Here is a 14,104-nt window from a genome sequence, read left to right as displayed (position 1 = left end):
CTGGTTCTCCACTTGTGAAGTAACTCCCTGCTCTCCATGTGTCAGTATATAATGCCTGCATCTGTAACTTTCACTCTATGCATCCGAAGAAGTGAGGTTTTTACTCACGAAAGCTTATGCCCAAATAAATCTGTTAGTCTTTAAGGTGCCACCAGACTCTTTGTTGTTTTCATGATAAAGGGTTTGCACTACAGTACTTGTATGAAGTCAATTGAAAAATACTATTTGTTATCATTTTTACAGTGCACATATTTGTAATAATAATATGAAGTGAATACTGTACACTTTGTATTCTGTGTTGTAACTGAAATCAATATATTTGAAAATGTAGAAAAACATCCAAAATATTTAATAAATGTCAATTGGTATCCTATTGTTTAACAGTGCGATTAATCTCACTGTTAAACAATAGAATACCAATTGACATTTATTCACTGTGCGATTAAAACCGCGAATAATCGCGATTAAATTTTTTTGAGTTAATCGCGTGAGTTAACTGTAATTAATCGACAACCCTAATAAAAATATCACAAATAGTAAGCTTTAGAATTTCTAGTTGAATAACTGTTTAAAAAAAAAAAAAAAGTTGAAAACCATATTAACTCAGGACATTTTTCATATTCACAGGTTAATTTCAGAGAGAGGACTTCCAGCCTTGCGACATGTATTTGATAATGCAAAATTTAAGGGTAAAGGACATGAGGTAAGAAATATTGAACAATTCTTATCCTGTTTCTTAGGAACATAGTTTAGATGAAAGATTTACTTTCTTTCTTTCTTTCTTTCTTTCTTTATTGGTAATTGGGAGGAGTGAAGTATAACTCTAGAACTAAATCAAATATTACCTTCTAAAAATGTATAAAGACTTCACCCTAGACTAAAATAGGGCCAGCTAATGCTATTTCAAATGCATCTTGATGGGGCTTTTTCAATCATATTAAGCTACATCAATTGAAAAAATATGATTGGAAAAATGCATCCTGACCTTAAACTATTTCTAGTTAATTTTCCAAACTAGAACCATTCTGCTGGAACTTTTAATGTGTGATTTTTTAATGTGCCCACAGAACGATTGTTTTTTAACTTTGGGAGGGTAATAAGACTGCTTATTCTGTCCTCAACAAATATTGTTAGTGTCCTTGAATAGTTTGATGACTTACCTTAATAACATTGTGGTTTAAGTTTTACACATACAAAGGTTAGGAAAGTACCAGGAAATTCAAAGTTATTGTTCCCACAACAGCTATAATTTAATTTTTAATCTTAAAGAATAAATTAACATGTGACTAGAATAGAACATACTATGTATGTGGACGGGCATGATTGCTATGGGAACCACCAAATTCCTTGACTTTGTAAAATCTTAGCTACAACATTGCATGTACTTAGCTTTTTTGGGAGCCGTTCTAAATGACACTGAGTTGGAATGTTCCATTGTTAGCGGATCAGCTGAAATGCTGTGTGCTATGGTCTCCCCTTGCACATGATCCTCCACTTGAAATGGTGGGAAAAGCATTTGGGGTAAAGCTGTCTGAGGTCATTTTAAATTCTTTGTATCACAGCAGCAGTAGCGTGAAAAGGACTTGGACAAAACTAAGGATCTGTTCTGAAATGTTTGCTAGAATGGGATGATTTAAAAAATATAAATATATTTAACTCTTGTACTTATTTCACTGATAATGTTTCACTATTTTTGTGATGGTCTTAAGGCTCACCCACTAGTTAGGGGTTCTGTTATCACCCGCCCCATAACCTTGGGGTCCCTTAATGCTGTGCTACTATTGCTCAGATCCCTGACACGAGCCACCTGCTCACAAGCACAAAGTCTCACCCTGATTTCTCCTAGCCTAGTTACTTCTTGCAGGGTGACACCAACAGCCCTTCTATTCCCAAGTCTCCCCAAATCCATCCTCCCTGAGTTCTTAATTACCAGACCTCCTCTGATTGTTCCCCTCTGGTTCATCACCCCTGAAAGTATGAGTCTAGCCCCTCAGTTATCAGTTGACTTTGGGGGAACACAGTTTACTTGGAGTAAAAATAAACTAAAGGTTGATTTAATAGAAAACCCACAGATTCAAAGATGAAATAGGAAGGGAGAGTAAACATTACTGTGTAACTTGTATAATAAAAAAGATGCAACCTTAGGCTTTACACTTCCATATAAGATAAAATCCCCTTTCTAATACAAGTTACGGATTGCCTTTGAACAGTTTCCCAGTGTACCTCTAGCCATAGGGACAATCCAGCGTTTCTGGAAGAAAACCTCAATTGCAAGCCTGCTTTTAAAATACTTTTTCCTTCAGTCTGTGATACATATTTATTTAGAGTGTGGAAAAAATCCTCTCTTGTCTTGAGAGCCAGGATGTCTCAATATCTTTCCATTAGCCCCAGTAGTCTACCATTGTCTCTTCTTGGCTGGACAGTGGTCGTACTTGAAGCTGTTTTGTGTAAATACCAGGTTACCAGCCTTGGGAAATGCCCCTTCCTTCTGTGAGATGCTGGTGAATTTGTAATATAGATTATGAGCATATACGTATGTATGCCTAAATGTGCAGTTTCATAACCAGAATCTACATACCTCATGATCATCAAGTTCAGAACATTCCAAACTTTCATAAGACTTTACTCAATACACTTGCACGGTATAATAATACAGTATGCAATCAGTTGCTTCATCTGCTCTTTTTGGGGTTTTTAAACCTTCTGTTCTCTGCTTGGTGTGTCTGGATCAATGAATCTTTCACCACTTGTTTGTTTTTCTGTTCTGTTTAAGAGCTTTTGTTTACAAAAATATTTAATTTTCAGTTTATAGGTTTCTGAAAAGGTGATTTTAAAGTCTATGCAGGTGTGTATCTGAATGCTGATCACAATTCTTATTATAGATTGGCTACGCTCTTTTGTAATAGCCCATAATAGCAATCATGAACTTATCTAGTACAATGTAAGATCACCTGATATACTTAAACCTGTTCAGTTTCCAGGAGACTTTCAGCCTTGCAAAAACCGAATGCTAGTGTCTTTGAAAATGCTTCTCACTGTAAAATCTGCATATTTGTCCAACTGTTGGAATTGCATGTCTTTTATTTATGTCAGACAGAGGACTTGAAGACACTTTTAAGACACATGGAACACTGGGCTCATAGGCTGTTTCCAAAACTGCAGTTTGATGATTTCATGGAGAGAGTAGAGTCTTTGGGAAATAAAAAGGAAGTTCAAGTAAGTGCTAGTCATGTCCTTTTCTGTTTTGTTACAAATACCATATTGTACAAGTGGCAGAGTTTGGGAGGATAATACTGTGCAAAAAAGGAAGACAAGTTATAATGCTCTCCTAAATAATTCATTAAATGCACATGTTCATTTAATTGAAGTAAAAATCTCAATCAGTGTTGAATAAATTATTTAGGAGTGCATTATGCGTTACCTTTAATTCGAAACACAATATTTCAGAGAACATGCTGTAACTTGTAGGTGCATCTTTTATTACCAAAGTAAGTTATTTTGAAGTGCTGGAATTTATTTTTACATTTACATCTGCAACAGAGTGTTTAGTGGATGTGCTGTTTCCTGCATTACTTAAGGGAAGATGGGGAACACAGAAAAAAAAACTTCTAAGCACACAAAGTTTCAGCCCAAACAGAGAAGAGGTTTGTAAGGAACTGTGAAGAAAGGCACTGACCTTCCTGGGAGGGGAAAAGAGGGTGAAAGCGGGTTAGCAGCGAATTAAACACTTTACCATCACCCAGAAAGAGATGATATGTCACAGGTGAAAATAGCATCATCATCCTATGACCAGACGTGGATGGAGGCCTGAGTAGGAAAACTTTTACTCCCCAAAGCCTAACAAAAAAAGCAATTGTGAACAATCTGTCTACTTTCCTCTGCTATTGGCTAAAAGTAAAATGTGCTCCAGTTCCTCTCTTAGCCTGGCTGTTGGAGACATTCAGGTAATATTGCTAAAGCTGATTTGTGAGTCAATGTTAAATTTTATCTGACCTGGTCTAATACATACAAAGGCTCGTAACCATCTCTTCTAACACAGGAGCATATGGAGGGGAACAAAGTAATTGAAAATCTCTCAAGTTTTGACAAGGGTGTAGCATAGTGGAATTGGTTAAGGGTGAGCAAAAAAAAAAAGTGGAAGCCAGAGAACCCGCAGTACTTGCTTCAGGCTGCATCAGTATGGCAAGACCAGTAACTATGCTATTTACTGCAGGTCCATTTTTGCACTCTGCAGCATCTCGGGTTTGGGGAAAGGCAGGGGAAGATCAAGTGCTGTAGGAATTAATTTGGTATTAACCTCCACAAGTTATACTAAAATTTTTTGCCAAGTTCAACTTCTCTTCCATTCTGATGTAGGTGTGAGAGAGGTGAGTAAATGGAAGGAAGCATACCATATAGCTGATTTTCTTTTCCCTAGCGCCCCAATGTGGTTTTCTTCCTTCTGGACTATGCAGGACATCAATGATTGAAATGTTAGTAAAGGTGTGCACGCCTGGTGTGGTGGCAGGAAGCCCTGTGATTACACCCTGTATTCTCGGTTGTATATAAGTTTACCAATGAAGTTTCAGGTTTTGCGTTAAGCTTTATGTAACTATTGTTTTACTGTGAAATAGTGCAAAGATGTTTAGGTGAAAACATTAATCTGTAATAAATAGCATCTCTTCTCATTTCAGACCTGCTTAAAGCGAATTAGACTTGATCTTCCAATTTTACATGAAGATTTTACAAGTAATGAAGGCATGTATGCTTTTCTGCAGCCTGTTCCAGTAGTTTATTTAAAAATTAACTTGTTCTCAGCTTTCACAGTCAATGAAAAAATAAGGTACAATGGAAAAATAACACATCTGCATCCTTGTACAGGGGAAAAAGAAACCTCCTAGGATTATCTGGTCCTCTCTTTTAATAACATGCCTCTGTAAAAGACTTACAGAATTATGCTAAATTTTCTTTGATCAAATTTAAGTCTATCCTCTACATCCTGATCAGGCTATATATATCTCTAGAGATGAGTAGCTTTCAGTAAAGGAGAAGTTTCTCAACATCTTATTATCCATTCTCAGCTGGAAAATAGGTAGTGGATAATAAGTTAACCCAAAAGCAGGACATCAACAATGTTTGAATTGTTAGAGCCTTCAAGAAACTTTCTATTTTGACATAAAATTAACATTAGGGTTCCACTTCACCTATAGAGGTGCAGAATTGAAGTGCTCTTGCAGTTTACGAGTCTGTGATTGATAGGAAATAGAAGGTTCATTAAGTACATCAAGTGATTTATGTATGTATAAGTTTCCCATTTTAACAGAGCAGTCAGTCTATATGATGATTCTTTTCTTGTTAAAAATACTTATTGGTGTCTGCCACTACTGTGTTTAGCTGTCTGTATACTTACTACTCCTTTTAACTCTTTCCACTATCTCAAGATCCTGCCACTTTAAAAAAAAAAAAAAAAAAAAAAAAAAAAAGCAATAGGGAATTTTGAAGTGGCTAATGCAGCAGTTCTTTATATAATCAAATAGAGCTTCAGGTGAACCAGAAAGTAGTTTTATTACTAGTCTGTGGAAAAATATTTTCCTTGCATGAAAAATGAGTTGGATTCAATTAGTGTTGTGAAAGAAATTGTAACACTAGAGAGAAGTAACAGACCACAGTTTTCTCTTGAGTCCTCATTGCTTATGGTGAGCAAGCAGTAAGAAATCTTTCCCTTTTTCTCAATGATCATTTTGTGGCAGAACTAGTGAAACATATTACTACCTTCTCTGTCTGCTTATTTCATTGTGGATAAAATCTGTTTAGGCTGTGCTGTGAACTTTCTTCAGTAGTTCTAAATTATCTAGATGAGGTGTTAGTTACCATGGGGAGCTGACTGGATTAGTGATCAGGCACTGTTGCCTCTATACCAGTGACTATAATCTGGGCAAATCTCCAGTCTAGATGATGTCTTGGAGCTACACCATTCATAAATCACCGTGTCCATAGAAGGTTGCAGTCCTCTTTCTCTTCTTCTCAGTCAATTCTTTTTATACTTGTTCCTTTTCATGTTGGGTGTTTTTTGTCTTCTGGCCTCCTTATTATCCCACAGCGAGTCAGCCTGAAGAGGGAGATACTGTTACTGGGGCAAATCCTTATCGTAGCCCAGTTTATCTAGTTCATTTTGGGAAGGATATATTAATATTGTGTAACTTCTCTTCCGTGTGACAATGGAACAACGTTGGCATGTAAATCCAAGACATACAAACTATAAGCACAAGAGTTAATACTAGAAAAATAGTGAGGCTTATTTTATTTTATTTATTTTATTTATTTATTTTAGTTGATCATGTGCAAATATGAGGTATCTTACTGAATAGCATAGACACAAAAAACATGTCCATAGACCATTTTATCATTAAATGCAGAAAAGCTTTAGAGAACGCAGATGTTAATATACAGACAGTGTTTTGTAACAATCACACTTTCATTGCAGTGCTTCTGGAAAAAAAGATCATAGGACAATGTGTGAATGACACTGTTCATACTTTCAGGTGACTCAGTGCCATGAAAAATAGTGCTGAGAAAAAGCTAACTAGCTTTGTGATCAAATATTTTGTGAGACATGCAGGAGACATGAGTTCAAACCCTGTGTGAGACATTAGTGCAACTACATAAATGTGGCTGTATTTTCTGTTGGTTGTATTTGTTAGTAATATAATGCAACCCTAAGCAGCCACATACATTAAAACATATGGTTCCTGCCGACAGAGTCTGTCTAGTTATCAGACTTTCTGTGCGATGGCTCCATACACTAGTTTTTAAAATCATGTTATAGTAGAACACCAATTTTACAAACTGAGGACTTAACAAAACTGAACAACTCAAAATTACAGTAGGATGCTGCACTGCATCGTTTTCTTCTTGTCCTTCAAACCAATGCCAAGCAGTTCTCAAGGTATCAGAACTTGCAGGGATGTTGACTTGTTTTTCAACAACACATTTATGTGACTTATTTCCTTCCCCTCCCCCCCGAATTGGGGGGAAATAGTTTTTATTACTGGTTGTTCATAAAATTGATATTCATAAAATCAAGATTCTTTCTTTTAAAAAAAAAACAACAAAAAAAAGAGATTAAGACTAATGGCACTACCAGTTATACCTCTGTCATAGATGCCTCAGGGCACAGCTGCACTACTACCTATACCAACAGGAGGGGATCTCCTGACCATTGATAATCCACTTCCCTGAGCGGTGGTAGCTAGATCATCCGGAGAATTCTCTTGTCGACCTAGCGCAGTCTACGTTGGGTGTGAAGTCATTAACTGCATTACTCAGATGTCTGGATTTTTCACACCCCTGAGCGATGTAAATATACTGACTTAATTTCCTAGTGTAGACCAGTTTTCAGATTTCAAAGAGAGATGTTTCATAGAGAATTTTCAGAAGTAGTTGGAAAAATTTGAGCAATTTCTTGGCTGAAGTCAGCTTGAAAATTCTATTCAAAAACATTTTCTGCCATCTCACTGCCTTGGAGCACTTCTCTGTGCACTTGGGCAAGTCACTCAATTTCTCTACCTCCATTTTGAATATTGTAAAATATGGCAATCATGGTGATATGTATTCCCTATTTGTAGTAACATAATGAGGAGTTCTAAAGAGTGACTGTTTATGCATTTTAAAGACAGCTAAATTAACAGATGTATTTGAACATGTGTCCTGTTGATTCCCAGCATCAGAGAATCAGTCAGTTCTAACCTTCCATTTTTCTGCACCAATGGGAAATGTGGCACCTTAGAGAATTTGGACCTTTTAACAAGGATTTAATGTGTTGCTTTGGCCAGGGCCTACACTACAGACTTATATTGGTATATAAATCCAAACCCCTGAGTGACATAGTTATACCAACACCCCCTTCCCTCTCCCCCCCAGTGTAGACAGCACTATGTTGGTGGGAGAGCTTTTCCTGTTCACATAGCTACCATTTCTTAGTGAGGTGGATTAATTAAGCCAATGGGAGAAGCTCTCCTGTTGCCATAGTAGCATGTTCACTAATGTGCTACAGCAGCACAGCTGCAGCACTGCAAGACTGTTATGTGAAGACAAGCCCTTTGTCCTACCTCTGATTCACCTCAAACCTTCAAGCACAAGGGTGCAGCCAAAAACAGAAAAAACAACCCACAAAAAACCCTGTACATTCAGAACTTTTTTTTTTTTTAATATGGTCTATTTGGTGCTAGTCAACACTGTTAGTATTCCAGGGATAAAAAATACAGATTTCATAGAAATCAGGGAGCCACCATCTAGCCTCAGTTTAAACAGTGAATTATCTCTAGCTACCAATCTAGTATTTACAACTTTAAATGTACTTTCTAACATGTTTTTACGGTCTTAGATCTACATTGAAACTTTTGGTTTCACTAGTAGTAAAGCTTTGGCTTCAAAAGTGCTGATGGTTTTTGCTCATGCCTTTTTATACAGGTAGTGGAGGGGGAAATAATGGGCTCAAAATGTCTCCTGAAGAAGAATTAGACCCCTTTTCTCAAAATGTGAAGGAAGAATTTGATTCTCACTCAAGTACTGCCTTAACAGAGGAGCAACAGCGAAGAATTGAGAGGAACCGGCAACTAGCCTTGGAAAGAAGACAGGCAAAGATGCAATTTAACAGTCAGTCACAAGAAAATGGTAAATAGTAACAGAATTTTGCAATTTAAATGCTGATGAGTAATGTTCGTAGCTTAATCTCAAAGCCCACACCCTCAAACCAAAGAAGAGAACAGGACATGCTTTAAAAATATATTTTAAAAAGCAGCTAATTTTCTAGGGGGTTGTGGTTGTATGGAGCAGTAGACACCTAACTGTTCACTGAGATTTTTCTATTTTCCAGAATTTAACCTTTATCTGTGCAAAGTTGGGAGCTTTCACTGTATTGCAGTTGAGATTTAACCATTCAGAAAACCACACAGATAAACCCCTCCCCAGGGAAAGTTACCTGTCAATTAATCTTTCATATTGGAGGGGGGCGTTTCTAGTCTTCATGTTTCTAAAGATAACTTGACTAATGTGGTGGTTCTTGATACAGCAGAGAGGTTAAATGATGATGTAATGGATACACATTAGAGGCAGATCCAGTAGTCTTGCCTCTAACTTCCTATTAGAAAGTGGCAGGCTCAAAAAGCCTCTTTGGAGCTAGGTTTTCTTCTTTTCTTTAGGACATTTTAACAGGGTTACAGATTCTAGCTATGTAATTATCGGAGACTATACGTCAACCATTACAACAGTGAGCTTTTGCTTAGAGAAACATTATACAGTAATATAGAGAGATCTGGTGATCTATAACAGATCACAGTTAGAGTGAATATCTTGACACTACCCCGACTTGATTTTTATTAGATGGAGTGAAAATCTCTCATTACACATTTAACAAATCAGATCTGTCTATCAAATGTTAATATTCAAAAAAAATGGACAGGTATGTTTTTTCCCCCCAATGACTGTACTTAGAGTGGTAACCAAATATCTATCTGTCTTCTTTCTATTTTGCTGTGTATAATTTTCCTATAACAACCATCTCCCACATTTAAAAACATTCCTCTAGAGTTCACTATTTTGCCCTCCCTTCTCCCAGTGGGAGGCTATCAATAGCCTACTAGTAGTAGATAAGATAATTCTTCATTTTCTTGTGTGTGACTGTTTCCACTAGGAAGCCCCAGGAGGATTATCAAAGGATAAATTGGTAATAAATATCCAATTGTTTGTGATATTTGGTTACAAATTGCATTCCAGTACTCTCTGGCTAGACATGGCCACCAGCTGTGCATAAAAATCTTTCACCACAATTTCTCCAGAATTTATCTATCTATTAACCTGATGGGTGTGAGGGTACCACTGAAACAGTATCTCAAATACATTTTATCATGCTACAGACTGAGTTTGCTGGTCCTTTTTTGTAGACGAGACCCCATTCCTCTGATGTGATTAGTCTGTACAGATCCATTCCCAGCATGTCATATGGACTTTTTTTCTTTCTTTCTTTTTTTTTTTTGGTTAGGAAAGTTGTCTGAAAAGGTGATGTAAATTAGTTTTTTTTTTTTTTTTTTTTTTTGTCCAGATGCCATTTTTTTTTTTTAAGTTAGCTGTCTATAAAACAGCTTTTCTAGAAAGTTGAGAAACATAATGCCTAACTTGAAAGTACTGGATACCATAGGACAGTGGTTCTCAACCAGAGGTCCAGGGCTCCTGAGGGGCCGCAAGCAGGTTTCAGGGGGTCCACCAAGTATGACTATCATTGGTTTTCTTCCAAGGGCCCCAGAAAAATCTAAAGTCCCACTGCATGGGACTGCAGCCTGGGGCCCCAAGCCCCACCACCAGGTGCCAAAGCCAGAACAATTTAGCTTTGTGGTGCCCCCTGTGACATGTGGCTCTGGGCAGTTGCCCTCCTTGATACCTCCTAATGCCAGCCCTGGCTTTTATGTACAGAAAAACAGTTGTGGCACAGCTGGGCCGTGGAGTTTTTATAGTGGGGGGCTCAGTAAGAAAAAGGTTCAGAAACCTTGCCATAGGAGTGTGTGCCAGTTAAAGTTAGTTTTAATTTTTATTTATTTATTTATTTATTTATTTATTGCTTAATAGCTAGTCAACTGTTTGTATTCTGTGACTTTTCCAGTTTTCAAATCACTGTGGTTTGCAATTTGGGTTAAAATCTGGATTATTAGCAACAGATGTCATTAGCAAGAGAAAATAATTTCTTCTCTAGTTCTAGCTCAACCCATAGAGTATCCTTTGCTAAAGGATGTGTATACATTTCTGGAAGGTGTGATTATTTTGTATTAATCCGTGGTAGCCTAGCAATGTTTATTGAACAAGAAAATTGTGGCAGTGTAAAGGCCCAGTGTTTGGCTGGGTTAGAGTACCCCCAATCCAGTACTGCTTTGATCTGGCTGGCTTGATAGTAACATAGAATATTTCTGGTCTGTACAAAGTATGTGCACTCACTCTTAGAATTTATGTGAAATAAGAAAAGATTATCATCATCCTCTGTATTCCTGCTAGGGTTTTATCTGGGATTATTATAGAAAGATTTTGAAATAAGAAAGATATCCTTGGCAAAATGTTCATTTTGACTGTGTTTATTCTTCCTAACCAAGAAATTGCATACTTCCTGCATCATTTGCTGAAGTAGAGGTTTGATATTTAAATTATAGAGCTCTTCTGGATTGTTTGAGATTTGAATTCCCAGGTGTATCATAGAATTTCTTGCCCATTTGTACCCAAATGTTTTCTGGAGGAATGGGACTTCTCACAATCTGGCAAATTTATAGCTAGCATTTCAGATCTGATATAACTTAGTTTAAATCCAGATGCTTTTCCAAAGTCATGGATTTCTTTAGATACTAAATTTTAGGGAAATATTTAGTTTAGATAAATGACATGACCCCAGCAGGCAGCTGCGTGCCATTAAAAATCTGCTCGTGTGCTGTAGGTTGCCGACCCCTGCGCTAGATCAATGGGAAGAGTGCTCTCCCATTGATTTGTGTACGCCATCTGCCCGAGAAGCGTAAGGGAAGTCAACGGGAGACACTCTGCCATTGTCACAGCGCCGTGTAGTCACCTCGATAAGTGGCTTTAACTACGTCTACTTCAGTTATGTGAATTTGCGTAAGTTAGATCAATTTACAATAGTAGTGTAGACCAGCCCCTGGAGTTTTACCGCTTTTCATATGTGGTATAGTCTTAAGTTCTTCTTCAATATCTTGATCCATGTTGTTCTCTTTGGCAAGTCTGCTACTTCTAGAGATATTTGAATAACATCAGACCTTGGAGTATCTGAGGTTTAGACATTTTTATAATAGAAGTAGCACACATTTCATTAATGTGCATAGCTATCTTTTGCTAATTGTTTTTAATTGGTGGAAGAATATGTTGCTCTTGAATACCTGTAAGCTTTTGAGTCAAGAACTTACATTGCCTTTTCCATAAAATGCCTGGTTTGTATAGCTAAGGGCTTTTTCTCTGGCATCAACAGTCAATTTTCACCTAATACTACTTAGTTGTTGATGCGGCCAGCACATCCCTCAGCCCATGCCGCTTCCCGCAGCCCCCATTGGCCTGGAGCGGCAAACCACGTCCAGTGGGAGCTGTGATAGGCAGAACCTGCAGATGTGGCAGGTAAACAAAATGGCCTACCCCGCCAGGCTACATGCCAAAGGTTGCTGATCCCTGCTTTACTACCTGCAGCTAGACTTCTACCTTAGGGATAACTTCCTTTCTACATTTTAGAAAAAAAAGTGCTGATTGCTGCATCTTTATCCATCTCCCAACAAAACCCTATGCACAATTATCTTTGCTGGTCACAGATTTCAAATTAGTGACTATCCTGAATCCTTGAGGAGGGTGGCTCAGAGGTAAATGAAACTGTAGTACTTTGATATCATAGGCAGTAATGTTTTACTTTTTTAAATAGATCTGCCTGCCACCCAGCCAAATGAAGAATTTAAGACAATGGAGGCTCAGGATGACCTGACAGAAGTAGAAATTCAAGCCGCTGAAGCCGAAGTTGCTGATATTGAAGCTGTGGACAAAGATATACAACTTAAATGTGCAGAAGAAATCAAATAACTTTGTCTGGATACAATGATGTTTTAGAAAGACCCAGATATCTTAATGTGCTCAAGTGTCATTGACTTCTCTCCCCCTCCCCCCCGGACATTCTATGGAAATCTTATTCGTGACATCAATGTAGCTGGACAAAATTAATCAGTTTCCCTGTGTAAAAAAGCAGATATCAGCTCTTAAGGTGTTGGAGAAAACAGCTACTATTCAGGAAAGGAGCACAACTACTCTGCATTTCAACTGTTTTTTTTTTTTTTTTAAACTCGCTTTTTCCAAAGTGACAAAAGGTATCAGTGAAAATATTGACATTAATTTCTTGAAACTATACTATGAAGTGACTTTTTTTTACGATTGACATTTCTCAAGCTTAACTTACCTGGGTCTTGAAAGCCTGAGTTTGTATAAATTTTTTTACATCCTGTTAATTTTTTTTTTTTAATAGAACATAAGTGATGGTTCAGTGTCAGGAACTTCTTGCTCAGTATGAACATTCACCATCTTCACTCTTCTGAAGCATTTTGTAACAATACTTCATGTTATGAAATGCTTGTATTTTAGTAAGTTATTTTATACAGCACCTTGAACGTTATTAAATTTTGGAAACCAAATTTGAAAAATATTCTCTACATAACATTATAATGGCCCACACATTCTCTGTGGCACAAATTTGTCAATCAAATGTGCTCTAAACATACTCTACTCATTGATGGTGCTTAAGTCAGGAGAAAATCACATGCCAAGAAGTTAAGTAGCTTCAGATTTACAATTGTTAAAGCGTTCTGTGGTCAAGGGGGGGTATTTGATAATTCTGGTTATCTTTTTAAAGGATTTTTGCCTCCTACAACAAGTGGTATGTATTTATTCCCCTGTTTTAGGGGAAGTTATGTTTCTGTTGAAGGGACAAGGTCAGACTATATAAACGCAATTAAATTTTTTTTAGGGAAGGGAGTAAGCACTAAAAGCTTGAAAAACTTAATTGTCAATTAAGTTAGAATAGATTTTTTTGAGTTGATAGTATACTAATACAATAAAGTTGAAGTGAAATGGACTCTGTAGGAACCGGGTGTTTAACTTCCTTTTCTGCCTTTGAAAGCCCCCCCAAAGAAATTGTTTCTTTAGAGGACAATCTTTTCGTGCTTTATTGAAGTCAATCATCAAACAATATTACATTTAGCTCCATATTGATTTTGATAGTGGCAGCAAGGCTCTTCAGGAGTCTCCTTTCCATTAGTATGTTATAAATACCCTCAGAGGTTCCAGTAATGAGGTTAAAACCACATGTACAAGTAAATTTTTTGTTTATGCAATAACTGAGTTAGAGGCCAGTGAAAACCATCCACAATTACATTGATAATCTTGGAATAAGGCCTGGAAGTGTGATTTAATTTGTATTGTAATTTTAGGCAGCTTTGAGGGGTTTTTTAAGTGCACTTTTATGTAGCAAGCATATAAGGGGTGGAGCTGAACTGCTTCATTCAGGTTTAACATAAATAGAGCTGTAGAATTAACGTATATAAAGTTGAAT

General features: G+C 37.1%; 1 protein-coding gene and 1 non-coding gene across 2 annotated transcripts in view; both read left to right on the top strand.

Moving 5' to 3' along the window:
* TIPIN (TIMELESS interacting protein) overlaps positions 1 to 13,634 on the top strand; it is a 20,463-nt gene extending 6,829 nt beyond the window's left edge. Inside the window, exons 4-8 of the mRNA XM_034783047.1 lie at positions 628 to 703; positions 3,094 to 3,216; positions 4,674 to 4,737; positions 8,449 to 8,652; positions 12,431 to 13,634. Of these exons, the coding sequence (XP_034638938.1) occupies positions 628 to 703; positions 3,094 to 3,216; positions 4,674 to 4,737; positions 8,449 to 8,652; positions 12,431 to 12,585 (622 nt within the window). The 3' untranslated portion in view covers positions 12,586 to 13,634. The remainder of the gene's footprint in view (positions 1 to 627; positions 704 to 3,093; positions 3,217 to 4,673; positions 4,738 to 8,448; positions 8,653 to 12,430) is intronic.
* Positions 6,648 to 6,783, top strand: LOC117884575. Its single transcript, XR_004647596.1, has one exon.
* Positions 13,635 to 14,104: the final 470 nt, after the last annotated feature.

Source organism: Trachemys scripta, chromosome 10, assembly GCF_013100865.1.
Source record: "Trachemys scripta elegans isolate TJP31775 chromosome 10, CAS_Tse_1.0, whole genome shotgun sequence".
Taxonomy (NCBI): domain Eukaryota; kingdom Metazoa; phylum Chordata; order Testudines; family Emydidae; genus Trachemys; species Trachemys scripta.
Note: the sequence above shows the minus strand (reverse complement) of the source record. Positions and strands in the feature narration are given on the sequence as shown.